Consider the following 25,924-nt stretch of genomic DNA (forward strand, 5'->3'; position numbering starts at 1 on the left):
GAGAAATGGCGGGAATTTTACATATATACAGTCTGGGACTGTATATATGCTCATTTTTGCCCAAAAGGTATTGAAATTGCTGCCCAGGGCGCGCCCCCCCCCAGCACCCTGCACCTTACAGTGACCGGAGTGTGTGGTGTGCAGTGGGAGCAATGGCGCACAGCTGCGGTGCTGTGCGCTACCTTATGTGAAGACAGGAGTCTTCATGCCGCCGACTTCGATGTCTTCTTGCTTCTCCTGGTCTTCAGAACTTCTGGCTCTGCGAGGACGGCGGCGGCGCGGCTCCGGGAACGGACGATCGTGGTACGGTACCGGTGTTTGATCCCTCTGGTGCTAATGGTGAGCCTCCTAGGAGCACCCAGCTCTGGCCGGGCACAGATTCTAACTGAGGTCTGGAGGAGGGGCATAGAGGGAGGAGCCAGTGCACACCAGATATAGTACCTAATCTTTCTTTAAGAGTGCCCAGTCTCCTGCGGAGCCCGTCTATTCCCCATGGCCTTACGGAGTCCCCAGCATCCACTAGGACGTTAGAGAAATAGAGGCTGATAGCTGCTGATGTAAGAGATACACCAGAGAGAGTGGGGAGGAGACTGGTCAGATCTGTGGGCAGGTAACACACAGTGACATGATGTGAGGGGGAGAGCAGGAGTATAATAGAGGCCGATGTCTCCTGATGTATGAGATATACCAGAGAGTGTGGGGAGGAGACTGGTCACATCTCTGGGCTGGTAACACACAGTGACATGATGTGAGGGGGAGAGCAGGAGTATAATAGGGGCTGATGGCTCCTGATGTATGAGATACACCAGAGAGTGTGGGGAGGAGACTGGTCAGATTGTAAGCTTGCGAGCAGGGCCTTCCTACCTCTATGTCTGTCTGTTTTTACCCAGTTTTGTTCTATTACTGTTGTCCTAATTGTAAAGCGCAATGGAATATGCTGCGCTATATAAGAAACTGTTAATAAATAAATAAATAAATCTCTGGGCTGGTAACACACAGTGACATGATGTGAGGTGGAGAGTAGGAGTATAATAGGTGCTGATGGCTCCTGATGTATGAGATACAACAGAGAGTGTGGGGAGGAGACTGGTCAGATCTCTGGGCTGGTAACACACAGTGACATGATGTGAGGGGGAGAGCAGGAGTATAATAGGTGCTGATGGCTCCTGATGTATGAGATACACCAGAGAGTCTGGGGAGGAGACTGGTCAGATCTCTGGGCTGGTAACACACAGTGACATGATGTGAGGGGGAGAGCAGGAGTATAATAGGGGCTGATGGCTCCTGATGTATGAGATACACCAGAGAGTGTGTGGAGGAGACTGGTCAGATCTCTGGGCTGGTCAGTGGCATGATGTGAGGGGAGAGCAGGAGTATAATAGGTGTTGATGGCTCCTGATGTATGAGATACACCAGAGAGTCTGGGGAGGAGACTGGTCAGATCTCTGGGCTGGTAACACACAGTGACATTATGTGAGGGGGAGAGCAGGAGTATAATAGGGGCTGATGGCTCCTGATGTATGAGATACACCAGAGAGTGTGTGGAGGAGACTGGTCAGATCTCTGGGCTGGTCAGTGGCATGATGTGAGAGGAGAGCAGGAGCATAATAGGGGCTGATGGCTTCTGACTCCACCACTGGGAAAATACATATTCCTCATTAGTTTGTACTGACAGAGGAGGCTGTAGGATAAGAGATTGCTGTAGTGACTGAGCAAGGAGAATATATGACTCTTTTCTGTAATAAGTGTTTATTACTCACCTGTGCTGATATCTGTAGGGATCTCCTCCTCCTTACACTGCTGATCACCCGTCACATACGTCTCTTCTTCTCCCTGTATATCTTCTGCCTTTATATCAGTCACATACGTCTCTTCTTCTCCCTCTATATCTTCTGCCTTTATATCAGTCACATACGTATCTTCTTCTCCCTCTATATCTTCAGCCTTTATATCAGTCACATACGTCTCTTCTTCTCCCTCTGTATCTTCTGCCTTCATATCAGTCACATACGTCTCTTCTTCTCCCTCTGTATCTTCTGCCTTTATATCAGTCACATACGTCTCTTCTTCTCCCTCTATATCTTCTGCCTTTATATCAGTCACATACGTCTCTTCTTCTCCCTCTATATCTTCTGCCTTCATATCAGTCACATACGTCTCTTCTTCTCCCTCTGTATCTTCTGCCTTTATATCAGTCACATACGTCTCTTCTTCTCCCTCTATATCTTCTGCCTTTATATCCGTCACATACGTCTCTTCTTCTCCCTCTATATCTTCTGCCTTTATATCAGTCACATACGTCTCTTCTTCTCCCTCTATATCTTCTGCCTTCATATCAGTCACATACGTCTCTTCTTCTCCCTCTGTATCTTCTGCCTTTATATCAGTCACATACGTCTCTTCTTCTCCCTCTATATCTTCTGCCTTTATATCAGTCACATACGTCTCTTCTTCTCCCTCTATATCTTCTGCCTTCATATCAGTCATGTACTATAATGACATTTGCAAACAGATTAAACTGAGGTGAAACAGTATAATATCAGTGTATAAGACACACAGCTTCTCTACAGATCATATAGTGACAGTCACTTTGGTATATTGGGGAGACCCTAAATCCCACCTACCTGATCCTCCTGTGGGATCCTGTGATTCTCCTCTGTACAATTCTGGGAATACAGAGGACGGGGACATCTCTCTGGGGTATCTCTGTTACTGGGCCCATCTGTAGGAGACACACAGTGACTGAGTACAGTGTATATATGTGATCATCAGGTGATGTGAGTATATATACCTGCTCTCCCCTGTACAATACATGACAGTCTCCTCTTACCCAGTGATGTGAGGGGCCGGTGATTCTCCATCATCACGTCCTTGTACAGATCCCTGTGTTCCTCTATATACTCCCCCTCCTGCATGGAGACATAGACAGTGGCATCCTGACACCTTATAGGAACCTGACACACACAGTGCTACAGTCATCACCCAGACACATCCCCTGGTGTTACTGTATAATGTCCCATTTCCAGCAGTCACCTTTCCAGCCATCACCCAGACACATCCCCTGGTGTTACTGTATAATGCCCCATTCCCAGCAGTCACCTCTCCAGTCATCACCCAGACACATCCCCTGGTGTTACTGTATAATGCCCCATTCCCAGCAGTCACCTCTCCAGTCATCACCCAGACACATCCCCTGGTGTTACTGTATAATGCCCCATTCCCAGCAGTCATCTCTCCAGTCATCACCCAGACACATTCCCTGGTGTTACTGTATAATACCCCATTCCTGGCAGTCACCTCTCCAGTCATCACCCAGACACGTCCCCTGGTGTTACTGTATAATGTCCCATTCCCAGCAGTCACCTCTCCAGTCATCACCCAGACACATCCCCTGGTGTTACTGTATAATGCTCCATTCCCAGCAGTCACCTCTCCAGTCATCACCCAGACACATCCCCTGGTGTTACTGTATAATGTCCCATTCACGGCAGTCACCTCTCCAGTCATCAGCTAGACACATCCCCTGGTGTTACTGTATAATGTCCCATTCCCAGCAGTCACCTCTCCAGTCATCACCCAGACACGTCCCCCTGGTGTTACTGTATAATGCCCCATTCCCAGCAGTCACCTCTCCAGTCATCACCCAGACACAACCCCTGGTGTTACTGTATAATGCCCCATACCCAGCAGTCACCTCTCCAGTCAGCAGCTGAATGATCTTGTTGGTGAGTTCCAGGATCTTCTGGTCATTGTGTCTCTTATGTATCAGTGGGTCAGTAAGTGAGGTGGAGGCACCGTGATGGGGCTCTAGGTCCTGCTTAGTCCACCTGCAACACGAGGATGGTGGCTGGGGGTCTCATGCTCACCGAATGTCTTCTTCACTATGGTGTAATCCTGCTAAATGGGGGAGACATCAATATCACTGTATATACTCCCAGATCTCCTCACCTCCCCAGTCATGTCCCTGTATTATTATTATTATAGATATAAGTAATGTCATAGTGACATTCCCAGATCCCCTCACCTCCGCAGTCATGTCCCTGTATTATTACTATAGATAAAAGTTATGTAAATGTGATGCTCCCAGATTACCCTCACCCCCAGTCATGTCCCTGTATTATTACTATAGATGTAATTGATGTCACTGTGACATTCTCAGATCCCCTCACCTCCCAGTCATGTCCCTGTATTATTACTATAGATATAAGTGATGTCACTGAGATGCTCCCAGATCCCCCTCACCTCCCCAGTCATGTCCCTGTATTATTACTATAGATGTAATTGATGTCACACTGACATTCTCAGATCCCCTCACCTCCCCAGTCATGTCCCTGTATTATTACTATAGATGTAATTGATGTCACTGTGACATTCCCAGATGTACTCACCTTCCCAGTCATGTCCCTGTATTATTATAATAAATATGTGATGTCACTGTGACATTCCCACATCCCCTCACCTCCCCAGTCATGTCCCTGTATTATCACTATAGATATAAGTGATGTCACTGTGAAGCTCCCAGACCCCCTCACCTCCCCAGTCATGTCCCTGTATTATCACTATAGATATAAGTTATGTCACTGTGAAGCTCCCAGACCCCCTCACCTCCTTATTCATGTCCCTGTATTATCACTATAGATATAAGTGATGTCACTGTGTCTCTCCCAGACCTCCTCACCTCCACAGTCGTGTCCTTGTATTATTACTATAGATATAAGTGATGTCACTGAGATGCTCCCAGATCCCCCTCACCTCCCCAGTCATGTCCCTGTATTATTACTATAGATATAAGTGACATCACTGTGACATCACCACCACTCCAAATGTATAATAATAATAACTAGGTGCTTCATCGCGCCCTACGGGCGCTCTTCACACCGTCGCAAGGGGCTACACCCCATTAAACCCTTGCATGCCTTTCTGGGGTTCAATATTTGTATTATACAGAGTATTACCTGCATTCCTTTGTTAGTGGTTAAATATTGCACAATGAAAGGGCGTGCAATGGTGAAGGAGGCGCAGCCCCTTGCGACGGCGTGAACAGCACCTGCAGGGCACAATGTACAGAATGTAGCAGGTGCGGGGGGGGGGCTGTGGATGGGGGAGGGTGTTTGTAGATGCTGCGGGTAGAGGGGGGGGTGGAAGCGGGGGGCCCGGATGGGGAAGGGTCGGGAGATGCTGCGGGTGGGGGAGGGGCAGAGGAGTGGGGGCTGCAGATGGGGGATGGGGTCCGGAGGTACTGCCGGTGGGGGAAGGGCAGGGGTGCCAAGGGTGGGAGAGGGGCAGGTGCGGGAATGTTGCGGATGGGTGAAGGGTTCCGGAGGTGCTGTTGGATGGGAAGGGGCGGGGGTGGGGTGGGGCAGTTGGGAAGCTCCTGTACTCTCTGTTTTGCTTAGAGCAGCGGTGAATTTAGTGGAGACAGAGGGAGAGGAGGCATCAGGGGGTACGGATTAAGGGGGGGTTCCAGCAGCAGAGCCGGATTAAGGGGGGCAGGGGGTACGTACCATGGGCCCCACAGTTTTATGGGGCCCCCTGGCTGGAGTAGCTCTGTCCCAGCTCAGAAGCTCCCTCGTCCTGCCAGCAACAGCGGCAGCATTGTGTTACAGTCAGCACACGCTGCTGCGTATTGGCAGGTCTGTGGTGTAGCAGGGAGGCAGCAGTCTCCCGGCTTTCTTCTGCCTGTGCGGGTGTGTAGGGGGGGAGCGACCACCTCCTCTGGATTTACCTCTAGCTGAGGGGCCAAAATTCCATAAAAATAAATAAAAATGCCTGGAATTTGCATAAGGGGGGGTGGCTTCGCGGGCGCGATTAGGCCACGCCCCTAATCCCACAGCAGGCACAGCAATGAGATAGGGCCCCTTGTCTTAAGTGCCCTGGGACCCCAGACTCATAATCTGCCCTTGGGGGCATGCCAGCAGCTCACAGAGCGCTGGGCATGCCCCCTCACTGACGAAAACGGGTTCCCTACTGTGAAGCCACGCCCCTTTTGTTGACCACGCCCCCTTTTCGCTGTGTGTTGTTTTGTGTGTGTGTGTGTGTGTGTGTGTGTCCCTCCTTCTGTCTGAAGAAAGCTGGGAGGTATGCACCCCTGCCTGTGCCATGCCCATACCATCTGCTTCTGCTGCTGCTCTCCTATAGATTTGCCCAGTTCTGTGACTCATTTGAATAACTCCACCCACCACTGTAACTCCGCCCAGCGTTACAGCACAGAGTCACAGATTAAGGCAAATATATAGGAGATAATAATAAGACACCACAAGCTGCTGTCCCTGTATAATAATAACCATACACAAAAACCTGCTCCCCCCGTATTATAATAATAACAACAGGACACCCCATTCAGCTCTCCATTTATAGTTATAATAAAATGACACCACAGGCTGCTCCCTCTGCAAAAAAATAATAATAATAGAACACAACAGGCTACTACCTTCTGTATAATAAGATTTTACTTACCGATAAATCTATTTCTCATAGTCCGTAGTGGATGCTGGGACTCCGTAAGGACCATGGGGAATAGCGGCTCCGCAGGAGACAGGGCACAAAATAAAAGCTTAAGGATCAGGTGGTGTGCACTGGCTCCTCCCCCTATGACCCTCCTCCAAGCCTCAGTTAGGATACTGTGCCCGGACGAGCGTACATAATAAGGAAGGATACTGAATCCTGGGTAAGACTCATACCAGCCACACCAATCACACCGTACAACTCGTGATCTGAACCCAGTTAACAGTATGATAAATGCAAAGGAGCCTCTGAAAGATGGCTCAACAATAATAACCCGAATTTTTTTGTAACAATAACTATATACAAGTATTGCAGACAATCCGCACTAGGGATGGGCGCCCAGCATCCACTACGGACTATGAGAAATAGATTTATCGGTAAGTAAAATCTTATTTTCTCTAACGTCCTAAGTGGATGCTGGGACTCCGTAAGGACCATGGGGATTATACCAAAGCTCCCAAACGGGCGGGAGAGTGCGGATGACTCTGCAGCACCGAATGAGAGAACTCCAGGTCCTCCTCAGCCAGGGTATCAAATTTGTAGAATTTAGCAAACGTGTTTGCCCCTGACCAAGTAGCTGCTCGGCAAAGTTGTAAAGCCGAGACCCCTCGGGCAGCCGCCCAAGATGAGCCCACTTTCCTTGTGGAATGGGCTTTTACTGATTTTGGCTGTGGCAGGCCTGCCACAGAATGTGCAAGCTGACTTGTACTACAAATCCAACGAGCAATAGTCTGCTTAGAAGCAGGAGCACCCAGCTTGTTGGGTGCATACAGGATAAACAGCGAGTCAGATTTTCTGACTCCAGCCGTCCTGGAAACATATATTTTCAAGGCCCTGACAACGTCAAGCAACTTAGAGTCCTCTAAGTCCCTAGTAGCCGCAGGCACCACAATAGGTTGGTTCATGTGAAATGCAGAAACCACCTTAGGTAGAAATTGAGGACGAGTCCTCAATTCCGCCCTGTCAGAATGAAATATTAAGTAAGGGCTTTTACATGATAAAGCCGCCAATTCTGACACACGCCTGGCTGAAGCCAAGGCTAACAGCATCGACACCTTCCACGTGAGATATTTTAAGTCTATCGTGGAAAGTGGTTCAAACCAATGTGATTTTAGAAAACTCAACACAACATTGAGATCCCAAGGTGCCACTGGACGCACAAAAGGAGGCTGTATGTGCAGCACCCCTTTCACAAATGTCTGAACTTCAGGTACTGAAGCCAGTTCTTTCTGGAAGAAAATCGACAAGGCCGAAATTTGAACCTTAATGGAACCTAATTATAGGCCCATAGACAGTCCTGTTTGCAGGAAATGCAGGAAACGACCCAGTTGAAATTCCTCTGTAGGGGCCTTCTTGGCCTCACACCACGCAACATATTTACGCCAAATACGATGATAATGTTTTGCGGTTACTTCCTTCCTGGCTTTGACCAGGGTAGGGAATGCCCTTTTCCTTTAGGATCCGGCGTTCAACCGCCATGCCGTCAAACGCAGCCGCGGTAAGTCTTGGAACAGACAAGGCCCCTGCAGTAGCAGGTCCTTTCTTAGAGGTAGAGGCCACGGTTCGTCCGTGAGCATCTCTTGAAGTTCCGGGTACCAAGTCCTTCTTGGCCAATCCGGAACCACGAGTATAGTTCTTACTCCTCTCCTTCTTATGATTCTCAATACTTTTGGTATGAGAGGCAGAGGAGGGAACACATACACTGACTGGTACACCCACGGCGTTACCAGAGCGTCCACTGCTATTGCCTGAGGGTCCCTTGACCTGGCGCAATATTTGTCCAGTTTTTTGTTTAGACGTGACGCCATCATGTCCACCTTTGGTTTTTCCCAACGGTTTACAATCAGGTGGAAGACTTCCGGGTGAAGTCCCCACTCTCCCGGGTGAAGGTCGTGTCTGCTGAGGAAGTCTGCTTCCCAGTTGTCCACTCCCGGAATGAACACTGCTGACAGTGCTATCACATGATTTTCCGCCCAGCGAAGAATCCTTGCAGCTTCTGCCATTGCCCTCCTGCTTCTCGTGCCGCCCTGTCTGTTTACGTGGGCGACTGACGTGATGTTGTCCGATTGGATCAACACCGCCTGACCCTGAAGCAGAGGTTTTGCTTGACTTAAGGCATTGTAAATGGCCCTTAGTTCCAGAATGTTTATATGAAGAGACGTTTCCATGCTTGACCACAAGCCCTGGAAATTCCTTCCCTGTGTGACTGCTCCCCAGCCTCTCAGGCTGGCATCCGTGGTTACCAGGATCCAATCCTGAATGCCAAATCTGCGCCCCTCTAGTAGATGAGCACTCTGCAGCCACCACAGGAGAGACACCCTTGTCCTTGTCGACAGGGTTATCCGCTGATGCATCTGAAGATGCGATCCGGACCATTTGTCTAGTAGATCCCATTGAAACGTTCTTGCATGGAATCTTCCAAATGGAATCGCTTCGTAAGAAGCCACCATTTTCCCCAGGACCCTCGTGCACTGATGTACTGAGACCTGTCCTGGTTTTAGGAGGTTCCTGACTAGCTCGGATAACTCCCTGGCCTTCTCCTCCGGGAGAAACACCTTCTTCTGGACTGTGTCCAGAATCATTCCTAGGAACAGTAGACGTGTCGTTGGAATCAGCTGCGATTTTGGAATATTTAGAATCCACCCGTGCTGACGTAGTACTACCTGAGATAGTGCCACTCCGACTTCTAACTGTTCCCTGGTTCTTGCCCTTATCAGGAGATCGTCCAAGTAAGGGATAATTAAGATGCCTTTTCTTCGTAGAAGAATCATCATTTTGGCCATTACCTTGGTAAAGACCCGAGGCGCCGTGGACAATCCAAACGGCAGCGTCTGAAACTGATGACAGTTTTGTACTACAAACCTGAGGTACCCTTGGTGAGAAGGGTATATTGGGACGTGGAGATAAGCATCCTTGATGTCCAGAGACACCATATAGTCCCCTTCTTCCAGGTTCGCTATCACTGCTCTGAGTGACTCCATCTTGAACTTGAACCCTTTTATGTAAGTGTTCAAAGATTTTAGATTTAAGATTGGTCTCACCGAGCCGTCCGGCTTCGGTACCACAAACAGCGTGGAATAATACCCCTTTCCCTGTTGTAAGAGGGGTACCTTGATTATCACCTGCTGGGAATACAGCTTGTGAATGGCTTCCAGAACTGCCTCCCTGTCGGAGGGAGACTTTGGTAAAGCAGACTTCAGGAACCGATGAGGAGGAAACGCCTCGAATTCCAGTTTGTACCCCTGTGATACTACCTGTAGAATCCAGGGATCCACTTGCGAGTGAGCCCACTGCGCGTTGAAATTCTTGAGACGGGCCCCCACCATGTCGGAGTCTGCTTGTAAAGCCCCAGCGTCATGCTGAAGACTTGGCAGAAGCAGGGGAGGGCTTCTGCTCCTGGGAAGCGGCTGCATGGTGCAGTCTTTTTCCTCTTCCTCTGCCCTTGGGCAGAAAAGAGTGGCCTTTTGCTCGCTTGTACTTATGGGAACGAAAGGACTGAGTTTGAAAAGACTGTGGCCCTCATTCCGAGTTGTTCGCTCGCAAGGCGATTTCAGCAGAGTTACACACGCTAAGCCGCCGCCTACTGGGAGTGAATCTAAACTTCTTAAATGTGCGACCGATGTATGCGCAATATTGCGATCAAAAACGAGTTAGCAGTTTTAGAGTAACTCCAGACTTACTCTGCCTGTGCGATCAATTCAGTGCTTTTCGGTCCCGGCTGACGTCATAAACACACCCAGCGTTCGCCCAAGCACTCCCACCGTTTCTCCGGACACGCCTGCGTTTTTTCCGGAAACGGTAGCGTTTCCAGCCACACGCCCCTAAAACGCCGTACATCCGCCCAGTAACACCCATTTCCTGTCAATCACAATGCGATCGCCGGAGCGATGAAAAAGCCGTGAGTAAAAATACTTTCTTCTTAGTAAAGTTACTTGGCGCATGCGCAGTGCGAACATTACGCATGCGCACTAAGAGAATTCTCACTGCGATGCGATGAAAAATACAGAGCGAACAACTCGGAATGAGGGCCCGTGTCTTTTTCTGCTGATGTGAAGTAACCTGGGGTAAAAAGGTGGATTTTCCAGCCGTTGCCGTGGCCACCAGGTCCGATAGACCAGCCCCAAATAACTCCTCCCCCTTATACGGCAATACTTCCATGTGCCGTTTGGAATCTGCATCCCCTGACCACTGTCGCGTCCATAATGCTCTTCTGGCAGAGATGGACATTGCGCTTACTCTTGATGCCAGGGTACAAATATCCCTCTGCGCATCACGCATATATAGCAATGCATCCTTTAAATGTTCTATAGTTAACAAAATATTGTCCCTATCCAGGGTATCAATATTCTCCATCAGGGAATCCGTCCATGCGACTCCAGCACTGCACATCCAGGCTGATGCGATTGCTGGTCGCAGTATAACACCAGTATGTGTGTATATACTTTTTAGGATATTTTCCAGCCTCCTATCAGCTGGTTCTTTGAGGGTGGCCGTATCAGGGGACGGCAACGCTACTTGTTTAGATAAACGTGTGAGCGCCTTATCTACCCTAGGGGGTGTTTCCCACCGCGCCCTAACCTCTGGCGGGAAAGGGTATAGTGCTAATAATTTATTAGAAATTAGCTGTTTTTTATCGGGGGAAACCCACGCTTTATCACACACCTCATTTATTTCATCTGACTCAGGAAAAACTATTGGCAGTTTTTTCACACCCCACATAATACCCGTCTTTGTGGTACTTGTAGTGTCAGAAAGGTTCAATGCCTCTTTCATTGCCGTGATCATGTAACGTGTGGCCCTACTGGACATTACGTTTGTCTCATCACCGTCGACACTAGACTCAGTATCTGTGTCAGGGTCTGTGTCGACCCACTGAGGTAACGGCCGTTTTAAGGCCCCTAACGGTGTCTGAGACGCCTGAACAGGCACTAATTGATTTGCCGGCTTTCTCATATCGTCAACAGTTTTTTGCAAATTGCTGACATTATCACTTAATTGTTTAAACACAATCATCCAGTCAGGTGTCGACTCCCTAGGGGGTGACATCACTAACACAGGCAACTGCTCCGCCTCCACCTCATTTTCCTCCTCATACATGTCGACACACGCGTACCGACACACAGCACACACACCGGGAATGCTCTGATAGAGGACAGGACCCCACTTAGCCTTTTGGAGAGACAGAGGGAGAGTCTGCCAGCACACACCCAGCGCTATATATATATACAGGGATAACCTTATATAAGTGTTAAACCCTTATAGCTGCTGTTTTATATTGTTATCTGCTGCCAAAATGCCCCCCCTTCTCTTTTTTACCCTGATTCAGAAGCAGGACTGCAGGGGAGAGTCAGGGAGCCGTCCTTCCAGCGGAGCTGTGAGGGAAAATGGCGCCAGTGTGCTGAGGAGATAGGCTCCGCCCCTTCACGACGTCCTTATCTCCCGCTTTTTCTGTGTAAAATGGCAGGGGATAAAATACATCCATATAGCCCAGGAGCTATATGTGATGTATTCCTTTAGCCACCTAAGGTATATTTCTGTTATATTGCGTCTCAGGGCGCTCCCCCCCCCAGCGCCCTGCACCCTCAGTGACCGGAGTGTGAAGTGTGCTGAGAGCAATGGCGCACAGCTGCGGTGCTGTGCGCTACCTTAGTCTGAAGACAGGATGTCTTCTGCCGCCGATTTCACCGGACCTCTTCGTCTCTTCTGGCTCTGTAAGGGGGACGGCGGCGCGGCTCCGGTGACCCATCCAGGCTGTACCTGTGATCGTCCCTCTGGAGCTAATGTCCAATAGCCTAAGAAGCCCAATCCACTCTGCACTCAGGTGAGTTCGCTTCTTCTCCCCTTAGTCCCACGATGCAGTGAGCCTGTTGCCAGCAGGACTCACTGAAAATAATAAACCTAAACTAAAACTTTTATTCTAAGCAGCTCAGGAGAGCCACCTAGATTGCACCCTTCTCGGCCGGGCACAAAAATCTAACTGAGGCTTGGAGGAGGGTCATAGGGGGAGGAGCCAGTGCACACCACCTGATCCTTAAGCTTTTATTTTGTGCCCTGTCTCCTGCGGAGCCGCTATTCCCCATGGTCCTTACGGAGTCCCAGCATCCACTTAGGACGTTAGAGAAAATAATAACAACAGGACACCACAGCCTGCTTCCCCTGTATAATAATAATGACAGGACACCACAGGCTGCTGCTCCTGCATAATAATAATAATAATAATAATAATAATAATAATAATAATAAGTGGACACCACTAGCTACTCCTTCTTTATAATATTAATAATAGGACAACATAGGCTGCTCCTCCTGTATAATAATAATAATAATAATAATAATAATAACAGCATGCCACAGGCTGATCCCCTGTATAAAAATAATAACAACAACAACAACAACTGCACACCACAGGCTACTCCCCCTGTATAATAGGATTTTAATACCTACAGGTAAATCCTTTTCTCTTAGTCCGTAGAGGATGCTGGGGTCATCATTAGAACCATGGGGTATAGACGGGATCCGCAGGAGATATGGGCACTTTAAGACTTTGAAAGGGTGTGAACTGGCTCCTCCCTCTATGCCCCTCCTCCAGACTCCCATTATAGGAACTGTGCCCAGGGAGACGGACATTTCGAAGAAAGGATTTATTGTTAAACTAAGGTGAGATCCATACCAGCTCACACCTCAACCATACCGCAGAACATGGCATTCAACAGAACACAGGCCAACGGCATGAACAATTGCAGCAACAGGCTGACAAGAAACGTAACACTATGCTGGGGGAAGAGAGATGCAGAGGCACACTTTAGTAATAGGATGTGCAATCCAGGTTCCCCCCTTTTTTCCACTATATTTGTGTATATATTGTACACTGGAAGGCCGGCTTCCTTCCTCTGGATTGGCACTCCTCCCATTCACCCTCAGGTGTTTTAATTGGCTGGGTTCCTGCATCTCAGATCACACATTGATAAGGCCCTATTTAGAGGTAAGTCCTGTATAAATTTATAGAATGTGATAATATTAGGGATGTTATGGACCCATGTGATGAAGTCACCTGGCCGCGGTACATGGGCCCGCATATTTGCGCAAATGTGTGCTAAGAACTTCAATTATACTCCATGGTGGTCATTCCGAGTTGTTCGCTCTGTAAATTTCTTCGCATCGCAGCGATTTTCCACTTAGTGCGCATGCGCAATGTCCGCACTGCGACTGCGAAAAGTAAATTTGCTAAGAAGTTTGGTATTTTACTCACGGTATTACGAGGTATATTCTTCGTTCTGGTGATTGGAGTGTGATTGACAGGAAGTGGGTGTTTCTGGGCGGAAACAGGCCGTTTTATGGGTGTGTGCGGAAAAACGCTACCGTTTCTGGGAAAAACGCGGGAGTGGCTGGAGAAACGGAGAAGTGTCTGGGCGAACGCTGGGTGTGTTTGTGACGTCAAACCAGGAACGACAAGCACTGAACTGATCGCAGATGCCGAGTAAGTCTGGAGCTACTCAGAAACTGCTGAGAAGTGTCTATTCGCAATTTTGAGAATCTTTCGTTCACAATTCTACTATGCTAAGATTCAGTCCCAGTAGGCGGCGGCTTAGCTTGTGCAAAGCTGCTAACAGCAGCTTGTGAGCGAACAACTCGGAATGACCACCCATGTTAATTGTGAGGGTTTATTTCAATTATTTTTATTATCAGTGTTCTTAGTGCTAAGAGTGTGCATCTGCATCTCTCTTCCCCCAGCATAGTAGTAGAAGCCTCAGCATGATAGCACCTCTTGATATCTTTAGTAATAGGATGTGCAATCCAGGTTCCGCCCTTAAGAAACGTAACACAGCATATGTGTAACCATAACTATTAACTGCAGATACAGTACGCACTGGGACAGGCGCCAAGCATCCTCCACGGACTAAGAGAAAAGGATTTACCGGTAAGTATTAAAATCCTATTTTCTCATACGTCCTAGAGGATGCTGGGGTCACCATTAGAACCATGGGATTATACCAAAGCTCTAGAACGGATGGGAGAGTGCGGACGACTCTGCAGCACCGATTGACCAAACTTAAGGTCTCCATCGGCCAAGGTGTCAAACTTATAGAACTGTGCAAAAGTGTTTGGCCCCGACCAAGTAGCTGCTCGGCAAAGTTGCAATGCCGAGACCCCCCCGGGCAGCCACCCAGGATGAGCCCACCTTCCTAGTGGAATGGGCCTTCACTGATTCCGGTTATGGCAATCCAGCAGTGGAATGGGCCTGCTGAATCGTGTTTCAGATACAGCGCGCAATGGTCTGCTTGAAAGCAGGACACCCAACCTTGTTGGGAGCATACAGGACAAATAGAGCTTCTGTTTTTCTGAAGTGAGCCGTTCTGGTGACATAAATCTTTAAAGCTCTGACCACATCCAGAGATTTTGAATCAACGAAGGCATCAGTAGCCACAGGTACCACGATAGGTTTGTTATGTGGAAAGAGGAAACCACCTTTGGGAAAAATTGCTGACGTGTCCTCAATTCAGCTCTATCTTCATGGAAGATCAAATAAGGGCTCTTGTGAGACAAGGCCGCCAACTCAGACACCCACCTTGCAGATGCCAAGGCCAACAGGATGACCACTTTCCAAGTGAGGAATTTCAACACCACCTTCCATAAAGGTTCAAACCAATGTGATTGAAGGAACTGCAACACCACATTAAGATCCCATGGTGCCAATGGAGGTTGGATGTGCAATACGCCCTTCAGGAAAGTCTGAACTTCTGGAAGGGAGGCCAATTGTTTCTGAAAGAAAATCGATAAGGCTGAAATCTGAACCTTGATTGAGCCCAATTTTAGGCCTGCATCCACACCTGCTTGTAGAAAATGGGGAAACCATCCTAGCTGAAACTCTTCCGTAGGAGCCTTCTTGGATTCACACCAAGACACATATTTTCTCCAAATATGGTGGTAATGTATAGACGTTACCCCTTTTCTGGCCTGAATAAGTGTGGGAATGACTTCACTGAGAATAACCTTACGTGCTAGGATTTTGCGTTCAACTGCCACGCCGTCAAACGTAGCCGCGGTAAGTCCTAATACACGCACAGAGGCCAGGGATCTCCGATGAGTAAGTCCTGAAGATCTGGATACCAAGCCCTCCTTGGCCAGTCTGGAACTATGAGGATCGCTCGGATCTTTGTTCTTCTTATGATCTTTAGAACTTTTGGAATGAGAGGAAGTGAAGGCAATACATACACCGACTGAAACACCCACGGTGTCAAGGGAGCATCCACTGCAATCGCTTGAGGGTCCCTTGACATTGAACAATATCTCTGAAGCTTCTTGTTGAGACGAGAAGCCATCATGTCTACTTGAGGAGTTCCCCAATGACCTGTCACCTCTGCGAAGACTTCTTGGTGGAGGCCCCAATCTCCTGGATGGAGATCGTGTCTGCTGAGGAAGTCTGCTTCCCAGATGTCCACTCCTGGAATGAAGATTGCTAACAGAGCGCTTGTATGCTTTTCCGCCCAGCGAAAATTCCTTGTGGCTTCTGCCATCGCCGCTCTGCTTTTCGTTCCGCCCTGACGGTTTATGTACGCTACTGCTGTTACATTGTCTGACTGGATCAGTACAGGTAGATCTCGAAGAAGATGTTCCACTTGTAGGAGGCCGTTGTAAATTTCCCTTAGCTCCAGAACATTTATGTGGAGACAAGTCTCCTGACTTGACCATCTTCCTTGGAAGTTTTCTCCCATGGTGACTGCCCCCCAGCCTCGGAGGCTTGCATCCGTGGTCACTAGGATCCAGTCCTGTATCCCGAACCTGTGCCTCTCTAGGAGGTGAGAGCTGTGCAGCCACCACAGGAGTGATACCCTCGTCTTGGACGACAGGATTATCTTCTGGTGCATGTGTAGATGGGACCCGGACCACTTGTTCAAGAGGTCGCGCTGGAACACTCTAGCATGTAACCTGCCAAACTGAATGGCCTCGTAGGCCACAACCCTCTTCCCCAGCAACCGAATGCATTGATGGATTGACACTATTGGTGGTTTCAGAATTTGTTTGACCAGACTCTGAAGTTCCAGAGCCTTTTCCACAGGAAGAAAGACTCTCTGTAGTTCTGTGTCCAATATCATTCCCAAAAATGACAACCGCATCATCGGAATCAACTGTGATTTTGGCAAGTTTAGGAACCAACCATGTTGTTGAAGAACTGTCATGGAGAGTGCAACGTTCCGGACCAACTGGTCCCTGGATCTCGCCTTTATCAGGAGATCGTTCAAGTATGGGATAATTGTGACTCCTTGCTTGCGAAGGAGAACAATCATCTCCGCCATTAATTTGGTGAAAATCCTCGGAGCCGTGGATGGACCAAACGGCAACGTTTGAAATTGGTAATGACACTCCTGAATTGCAAATCTCAGGTAAGCCTGGTGTGGAGGATAAATGGGAACATGTAAGTAGGCATCTTTTATGTCCACCGACACCATAAAATCCCCTTCCTCCAGGCTGGAGATCACTGCTCGGTGATCACTGCTCGGTGAGACATCTTGAATTTGAATCTCATTAGGTAGAAATTCTGAGATTTCATGTTATAGGATTGGTCTGACCGAGACGTCCGGCTTCGGGACCACAAACAGGCTCGAATAAAAACCTTCTCCCTGTTGTGACTGGGGAACCTTAATGATAACTTGATTTTGACACAATTTTTGTATTGCGTCACAAATTACCTCCCTGTCCGGAAGAAAAGCTGGTAAGGCCGATTTGAAAAAACAGCGAGGGGGGACGTCTTGAAACTCCAGCTAGTACCCTTGGGATACTATTTGTAAAATCCAAGGGTCTAGGTTCGAACGAACCCAAAACTGACTTAAAAATTTGAGACGGGCCCCCACCAGTGCGGACTCCCGCATAGGAGCCCCGACGTCATGCGGTGGAATTGGCAGAAGCCTGGGAGGACTTCTGCTCCTGGGAGCCTGACAAGGCTGGATATCGTTTACCTCTTCCCCTTCCTCTAGTAGCAAGGAAGGAAGAACCTCTGCCATTTCTGAATTTATTGGGCCGAAAGGATTGCATCTGATAATGGTACGTTTTCTTTTGTTGTGAACATAAGGTAAAAAGAATGAATTACCCGCGGTAGCCTAGACTCCAAATCATCAAGGTCGTCTCCAAATAAGGTCTTACTTTTATATGGTAGAGATTCCGTACTTTTCTTGGAGTCAGCATCAGCATTCCATTGGTGAATCCACAACGCACGCCTAGCTGAGACAGCCATGGCATTGGCCTTTGATCACAAAAGACCAATATCTCTCACAGCTTCCTTAAGGTATGCTGCAGCGTCCTTGATATAACCCAGTGTCAAGAGGATACTATCCCTATCTAGGGTATCTATATCAGATGACAAATTATCTGCCCACTTTTCGATAGCACTACTTACCCACGCAGACTCAATGACAGGTCGGAGTAGTGTACCCGTGGTCACATAAATGGACTTCAATGTAGTTTCTTGTTTACGATCCGCAGGATCCTTATGGGCCGCCGTGTCAGGTGACGGGAGAGCCACCTTTTCAGACAAATGAGACAAGGCCTTGTCCACAGTGGGGGGTGACTCCCACTTTTCCCTATCCGTCGAGGGAAACGGATAAGCTGCCATAATTCTTTTGGGAATCTGAAACTTTTTGTCAGGACCGTCCCAAACTTTTTCAAATAGCGTGTTCAGTTCATGAGAGGGATGAAACGATATCTCAGGTTTCCTTTGTTTATACATACAGACCCTTTTATCAGGGACAGCCGGGTCCTCCGTGATATGTAATACATCTTTAACCACCACAATCATGTACTGAATGCTTTTTGCCAATTTTGGGTCTAATCTGGAATCGCTATAGTCAACACTGGAATCAGTGTCCGTGTCGGTATCAGTGTCTGCCAACTGGGCCAGTGTACGTTTCTGTGACCCTGAGGGGACCTGACTTTGGAATAACATATCCCCCACAGATTTCTTCCATGCCTGGGTCTGAGACTCAGACTTATCTAGCCTCTTACTAATAAGAGGAACACATTTACCCAATCAGGAGTCGGCGGTGCCGACAGGGTCACCCCCGCAGCCGTTTGTGTCCCTAATACAGCCTCCTCCAGGGAAGAGCCTTCAGCCTCAGACATGTCGACACACGTGCACCAAACACCCTCAGACACACCGGACATATAGGGGACAGACCCACAGTAGAGTCTGTCAGAGAGACACAGAGATTTGCAGCTCACAACCCAGCGCCTACTCACTGGTTCTGAAACACTAAAGAATGCCCCAGACCTGCAGCGCTTTATATTAAATAGATATATATACATATATTGCACCAATATTTCTGTGCCCCCCTCCGTTTTGCACCATGATACTTATTCAGAAGTGTGAGGAAGGACCAGCGTCTCTGCAGCCTGTGTAGAGGAAAATGGCGCTGAGCGAGCTGTGAAGACGAAGCTCCACCCCTTAATGGCGCGGTTCAGTCCCGCTTTTTTAAAATATATATTTATACTGGCGGGGGTTAGGACAGTGCCTAGGCACTTATGTCCCCTTTTGCCAGTTTATTTTGAGGCTTTTCTGCTGCCCAGGGCACCCCCCTCCCGCACCCTGTAGTGTCGCTGTGTGTGGGTGCATGGCGCGCAGCGTGCGATCGCTGTGCTGTACCTCAGAATGCCGTCACTGAATTCTTCTGATCTTCTTCTACTCACCTGTCTTCTGACTTCTGGCTCTGTAAGGGGGGTGACGGCCGGCTCTGGGAACGAGCATCTAGGCGTACCTAGTGATCAGACCCTCAGGAGCTAATGGCGTCCTGTCAGCCAGAAGCAGAGCCATTGAACTCACAGAAGTAGGTCCTTCTTCTCTCACCTCAGTCCCACGATGCAGGGAGACTATTGCCAGCAGTGCTCCCTGAAAATAAAAAACCTAACATAAGTTTTTCCGGGAAACTCAGTAGAGCTCCCTGTAGTGCGTCCAGTCTCACTGGGCACAATTCTAAAACTGGAGTCTGGAGGAGGGGCATAGAGGGAGGAGCCAGTTCACACCCAAAGTCTTAAAGTGCCCATGTCTCCTGCGGATCCCGTCTATACCCCATGGTACTAATGGTGACCCCAGCATCCTCTAGGACGTATGAGAAAATAATAATAATAATAATAATGCCACTGTATAATAATAACAGGACACCACAGGCTGCTCCTCCTGTATAATACCAGGACACTACAGGCTGCTCCTACTGTATAATAACAGGACACCACAGGCTGCTCCCCCTGTATAATAATAATAATAATAGGACACCAATGGCCGCTCCCCCTGTTTAATAATAGCACACCACAGGCTGCTCCTCCTGCATAATAATAACAGGACACCACAGGCTGATCCTCCCGTATTATAATAATAACGACAGGACACCACAGGCTGCTCCTCCTGTATAATACCAGGACACTACAGGCTGCTCCTACTGTATAATAACAGGACACCACAGGCTTCTCCCCCTGTATAATAATAATAATAATAATAGGACACCAATGGCTGCTCCCCCTGTTTAATAACAGGACACCACAGGCTGATCCTCCCGTATTATAATAATAACAACAACAACAGGACACCGCAGGCTGCTCCTCCTGTCTATTATGACAACACAGGATGCTGCCCCTGTACATTATTGCAACACAGGCAGCTCCTCCTGTATACTATGACAACACAAGTTGTTACCCCTGTATACTATGACTACACAGGCCACTCCCCCTGTATACTATGACAACACAAGTTGTTACCCCTGTATATTATAGCAACACAGGCCGCTCCCCCTGTATACTATGACAACACAGGATGCTACCCCTGTATATTATGACAACACAGGCCACTCCTTCTGTATACTATGACAACACAGGCAGCTCCCCCTGTACAGCACAATGCCACAGCACCTGTAATGTCCCGTGTATAGAATTACGATAACGGTGGGGTCTGCGTCACCTGTATTACGGTAACGGTGGTGTCTGCGCCACCTGTATTATGGTAACGGCGGGGTCTGGTCTGCGCCACCTGTATTACGGTAACGGCGGGGTCTGCGCCAGCTGTATTACGGTACTGGCGGGGTCTACTCCACCTGTATTACGGTAACGGCGGGGTCTGCTCCACCTGTATTACGGTAACGGCGGGGTCTGCACCACCTGTATTACAGTAATAGGACACTAGAGTGTCAGCCACCTGTACAGGGATAATGCAGCACCAGAGGCTGCTCCAGCTGCACTATAACAAGGCACCAGAGGCTGCTCCCCCTGTAGTACAGAACCTGACACCAGAGCTGCTCAGCCTATAGAATAATAATAATAATATCATTACCTGCTGCCAGACACAGCAATGGCTGCTCTCTGCTCCTGCTGCCTTGTGGGAATGATAGAAGGAAGGCGGAGCTCAGACCAGGGGAAAATGGCCGCCGCCCCTGACGTCACTACACGGCCAGGGAACCTATTGCTGCTGCCGGACTGATCTACAAGAAAATGGCCGCCAGCCTCCTGCACTGAGGACATGTATCTTAATAGTCATTACAGAGTGCTGGGCTTTGGGCGGGGTGGAGGAGGGGAGGGGCCAGTAACCAGGTAGCAGCCGTTGCCAATCATACCCTACTTCCTGCCTGTGCGTTCCACCTTACTTCCGGACTGTGCGTTCCACATGCAGGAAGTGAGTTTTCATCGACAGCTGCAGCCTGCCAGTGTCCGTGGAGATCAGGTAATGGCGTCTTACTATACAGGGGGAGCAGCCTGTGGTGTCCTGATATTATTACTATACAGGGGAAGCAGGCTGTGGTGTCCTGTTATTATTACTATACAGGGGAAGCAGGCTGTGGTGTCCTGTTATTATTACTATACAGGAGGAGCAGCCCGTGGTGTCCTGATATTATTATTATTATTATTATACAGGAGGAGCAGCCTGTGGTGTCCTGATATTATTATTATACAGCAGGAGCAGCCTGTGGTGTCTTGTTATTATTATACAGGATGAGCAGCCTGTGGTGTCCTATTTTTATTATTATTATTATTATTATTATACAGGGGGAGAAGCCTGTTGTCTCTTGTTGTTGTTATTGTTATTATTACAATACAGGAGTAGCAGTGTGTGGTGTCCTGTTATTATTATTATTATTATTATTATTATACAGAGGGAGCAGCTTGTGGTGTCCTGTAATTATTATTATTATACAGGAGGAGCAGCTTGTGGTGTCCTGTTATTATTATACAGGGGGAGTAGCCTGTGGTGTCCTGTAATTATTATTATTATACTGGAGGAGCAACCTGTGGTGTCCTGTTAATAAAGACATATGTTATTATGTTTATGCTGGGGTGCAGCCTTTAGTGTCGTTATTATTATTATGAATTTTATTATATGAAATTGTGGGGATTGAAAATATTGCTCAAATTCTCGGATTATATTAAAGCAGAGACCATAATATCCCTGGCATGTGTAACAGATGATAATTGAAGCAGTATAAAGCAAATGTATATCACACACCTGGGAGCGTCACTGTGACATCACTTATACCTATAGTAATAATACAAGGACATGACTGCGGAGGTGAGGGAGTCTGTGAGTGTCACTTTGACATCACATATCTATAGTAATAATACAGGGACATGACTGGGGAGGTGAGGGGATCTGGGAGTGTCACTTTGACATCACTTATATCTATAGTAATAATACAGGGACATGACTGGGGAGGTGAGGGGATCTGGGAGCGTCACAGTGACATCACATATCTATAGTAATACAGGGACATGACTGGGGAGGTGAGGGGGACCTGGGAGTGTCACAGTGACAAGAGAAAGAAATTAGACTTTGTGGGCGCACTCTTGTGAAGAAATAATGAGATATTCTCAAAGAGTAAAACATAACTTTTATTACAAGTGATTAAGAAATTATTCAGTCTCCTGAGAACAAATAATGTCTCCTGTCGCCTTTCCCCTGCCTGTCTCCTGCCGCCTTTCCCCTGCCTGTCTCCTGTTGCCTTTACCCCGTCTGTCTCCTGCCGCCTTTCCCCTGCCTGTCTCCTGCCACCCCCACCCTGCAGCCCACCTGCCTGTCTCCTGTCGCCTTTTCCCTGCCTGTCGCCTTTCCCCTGTCTCCTGCTCCCCCTGGCCGGTCTCCTGCCGCCTTTCCCCTGTCTCCTGCCACCTCCTTGCCTGTCTCCTGCAACCTTTCCCCTGCCTGTTTCCTGCAACCTTTCCCCTGCCTGTCTCCTGCAACCTTTTCCCTGCCTGTCTCCTGCCGCCTTTCCACTGCCTGTCTTCTGCCACCTCCTTGCCTGTCTTCTACCACCTTTGCTACACCATCAGCTGGATCTGTGAATCCTGAGGTCACGAAGACTGTACGCCGCAGCTCCATGAATGAGGCCATGAAATTTCCCTCAGGAGACCCTGTCCCTTCACAACCAATTCTCACCCTTACACCACTTCATGGCTGCAGCCATACTCGTCTGACAACTCAGGACACATAGAGCACATGCTCCGTACGGGTTGTGCACATGACCGGTGTACCGAACATCAGCTCATTGTGACTCCACCCACAATAGCGCTACATTCTAGATCAGGCCCACTATGCAGTACAGCCTTATGGGGCTGGGTCACAGGAACCTCGGAGACACTGACCAGGACTCTGTGGCTGTGGGCAAATAGGAGACTTAATGACCACTCTATTTTATATTTACTATGTTACATGTGCAATAGGTTTTATGTATTATATTTATTCCAAGGAACTCCAGCTGTGAGGAACGGAGTCTTTATTACACATCACACGTTCTGTATTCTCTCTGATTCACAAAGGATGGACAAGGACAGAAGTCACAGGACTGAAAAGATAATAAATATCACCCTGGAGATCATCTACCTACTGACTGGGGAGGTGAGTGGATCTGGGAGCGTCTCAGTGACCTTATATCTATAGTAATAATACAGGGACATGACTGGGGAGGTGAGTGGATCTGGGAGCGTCACAGTGACCTTATATCTATAGTAATAATACAGGGATATGACTGGGGAGGTGAGTGGATCTGAGAGCATCAAAGTGACCTTATATCTATAGTAATAATACAGGGACATGACTGGGGAGGTGAGGGGATCTGGGAGCATCACTGTGACCTTATATTTATAGTAATAATACAGGGACATGACTGGGGAGGTGAGGGGATCTGGATGCATCACTGTGACATCACTTATATCTATAGTAATAATACAGGGACATGATTGGAGAGGTAAGGGGATCTGGGAGTGTCACAGTGACATAACTTATATCTATAGTAATAATACAGGGCTGTCACTGGGGAGGTGAGGGGGTCTTAGAGCATCACAGTGACATCACTTATATCTATAGTAATAATACAGGGACATGACTGGGGAGGTGATGGGATCTGGGAGCTTCACCGTGACATCGCTTATATCTATAGTAATAATACAGGGACATGACTGGGGAGGGGATCTGGAAGCGGCACAGTGACGTTAATTATATCTATATCAATAATACAGGGACGTGACAGGGGAGTTGAAGGAGTCTGGAAAAGTCACAGTGACGTCACTTATATCTATAGTAATAATACAGGGACATGACTGTGGAGGTGAGAAGATCTTGGAGCGTCACTGTTATGTAATTTATATCTATAGTAATAATACAGGGACATGACTGAGGAGGTAAGGGGATCTGGGAGTGTCACAGTGACGTCACTTATTTCTATAGTAATAATACAGGGACATGACTGGGGAGGTGAGGGGATCTGGGAGTGTATATATTGATATTTGATGTCTCCACCATTACACAGGATTACACAATAGTGAAGAAGACATCCAATGAGTGTGAGATAACCAGCAGCCATCCCTGTGTGTCTGGAGGACTGAGTAGAACCCAGAGCCCCATCACGGTGCCTCCACCTCACTCACTGACACATGAAAGACACAATGACCAGAAAATCCTGAAACTCACCAACAAGATCATTCAGCTGCTGACTGGAGAGGTGACTGCTGGGAATGGGGCATTATATAGTAACACCAGAGGATGTGTCTGGGTGATGACTGGATAGGTGACTACTGGGAATGGGACATTATACAGTAACACCAGGGGACGTATCTGGGTGATGACTGGAGAGGTGACTGCTGGGAATAGGACATTATACAGTAACATCGGGGGACTTGTCTGGGTGATGACTGGGGAGGTGACTGCTGGAAATGGGACATTATACAGTTACACCGGGGTATGTGTCTGGGTGATGACTGGAGAGGTGACTTCTGGGAATGGGGCATTGTACAGTAACACCAGGGAAAGTGTCTGGGTGATGACTGCTGGGAATGGGGCATTATACAGTAACACCGGGGGATGTGTCTGGGTGATGACTGCTGGGAATGGGGCATTGTACAGTAACACCAGGGAAAGTGTCTGGGTGATGACTGCTGGGAATGGGGCATTATACAGTAACACCAGGAGATGTGTCTGGGTGATGACTGGAGAGGTGACTGCCGGGAATGGGACATTATACAGTAACACCAGGGGATGTGTCTGGGTGATGACTGGAGAGGTGACTGCTGGGAATGGGGCATTATACAGTAACACTGGGGGATGTGTCTGGGTGATAACTGGAGAGGTGACTGCTGGGAATGGGACATTATACAGTAACACCAGAGGATGTGTCTGGGTGATGAGTTGGAGAGGTGACTGCTGGGAATGGGACATTATACAGTAACACCAGGGGACGTGTCTGGGTGATGACTTGAGAGGTGACTGCTGGGAATGGGGCATTATACAGTAACACCAGGGGATGTGTCTGGGTGATGACTGGAGAGGCGACTGCTGGGAATGGGACATTATACAGTAACACCAGGGGATGTGTCTGGGTGATGACTGGAGAGGTGACTGCTGGGAATGGGGCATTATACAGTAACACCAGGAGACGTGTCTGGGTGATGACTGGAGAGGTGACTGCTGGGAATGCGGCATTATACAGTAACACCAGGGGATGTGTCTGGGTGATGACTGTATCACTGTGTGTGTCAGGTTCCTATAAGGTGTCAGGATGTCACTGTCTATGTCTCCATGCAGGAGGGGGAGTATATAGAGGAACACAGGGGTCTGTACAAGGACGTGATGATGGAGAATCACCATCCCCTCACATCACTGGGTAAGAGGAGACTGTCATGTATTGTACAGGGGAGAGCAGGTATGGGGGCCCCTATATACTCACATCATCTGATAATCACATATATACACTGTACTCAGTCACTGTGTGTCTCCTACAGATGGGCCCAGTAACAGAGATACCCCAGAGAGATGTCCCCGTCCTCTGTATTCCCAGGATTGTACAGAGGAGAATCACAGGATCCCACAGGAGGATCAGGTAGGTGGGATTTAGTGTCTCGCCAATATACCAAAGTGACTGTCACTATATAATGTGTAGAGCAGCTGTGTGTGTCAATAAAT

The 25,924-nt window shown here is 48.3% G+C and overlaps 2 protein-coding genes across 2 annotated transcripts in view; one reads left to right on the top strand and one right to left on the bottom strand.

Annotated features, from left to right (window-relative positions):
- The window catches only part of LOC134984750 (zinc finger protein 420-like), a 197,600-nt gene that overhangs the window by 30,727 nt on the left and 140,949 nt on the right, over window positions 1–25,924 (bottom strand). The window contains exons 4-6 of the mRNA XM_063950245.1: window positions 2,831–2,909; window positions 2,625–2,722; window positions 1,761–2,490 (exon numbers count right to left, since the gene is read on the bottom strand). Coding sequence (XP_063806315.1) covers window positions 1,761–2,490; window positions 2,625–2,722; window positions 2,831–2,909 — 907 coding nt within the window. The remainder of the gene's footprint in view (window positions 1–1,760; window positions 2,491–2,624; window positions 2,723–2,830; window positions 2,910–25,924) is intronic.
- The window catches only part of LOC134984756 (zinc finger protein 436-like), a 55,972-nt gene continuing 51,169 nt past the window's right edge, over window positions 21,122–25,924 (top strand). Inside the window, exons 1-5 of the mRNA XM_063950249.1 lie at window positions 21,122–21,199; window positions 23,217–23,365; window positions 24,276–24,467; window positions 25,547–25,625; window positions 25,744–25,841. Of these exons, the coding sequence (XP_063806319.1) occupies window positions 23,288–23,365; window positions 24,276–24,467; window positions 25,547–25,625; window positions 25,744–25,841 (447 nt within the window). The 5' untranslated portion in view covers window positions 21,122–21,199; window positions 23,217–23,287. The remainder of the gene's footprint in view (window positions 21,200–23,216; window positions 23,366–24,275; window positions 24,468–25,546; window positions 25,626–25,743; window positions 25,842–25,924) is intronic.

Source organism: Pseudophryne corroboree (genome assembly GCF_028390025.1).
Source record: "Pseudophryne corroboree isolate aPseCor3 chromosome 3 unlocalized genomic scaffold, aPseCor3.hap2 SUPER_3_unloc_8, whole genome shotgun sequence".
Lineage (NCBI taxonomy): Eukaryota > Metazoa > Chordata > Amphibia > Anura > Myobatrachidae > Pseudophryne > Pseudophryne corroboree.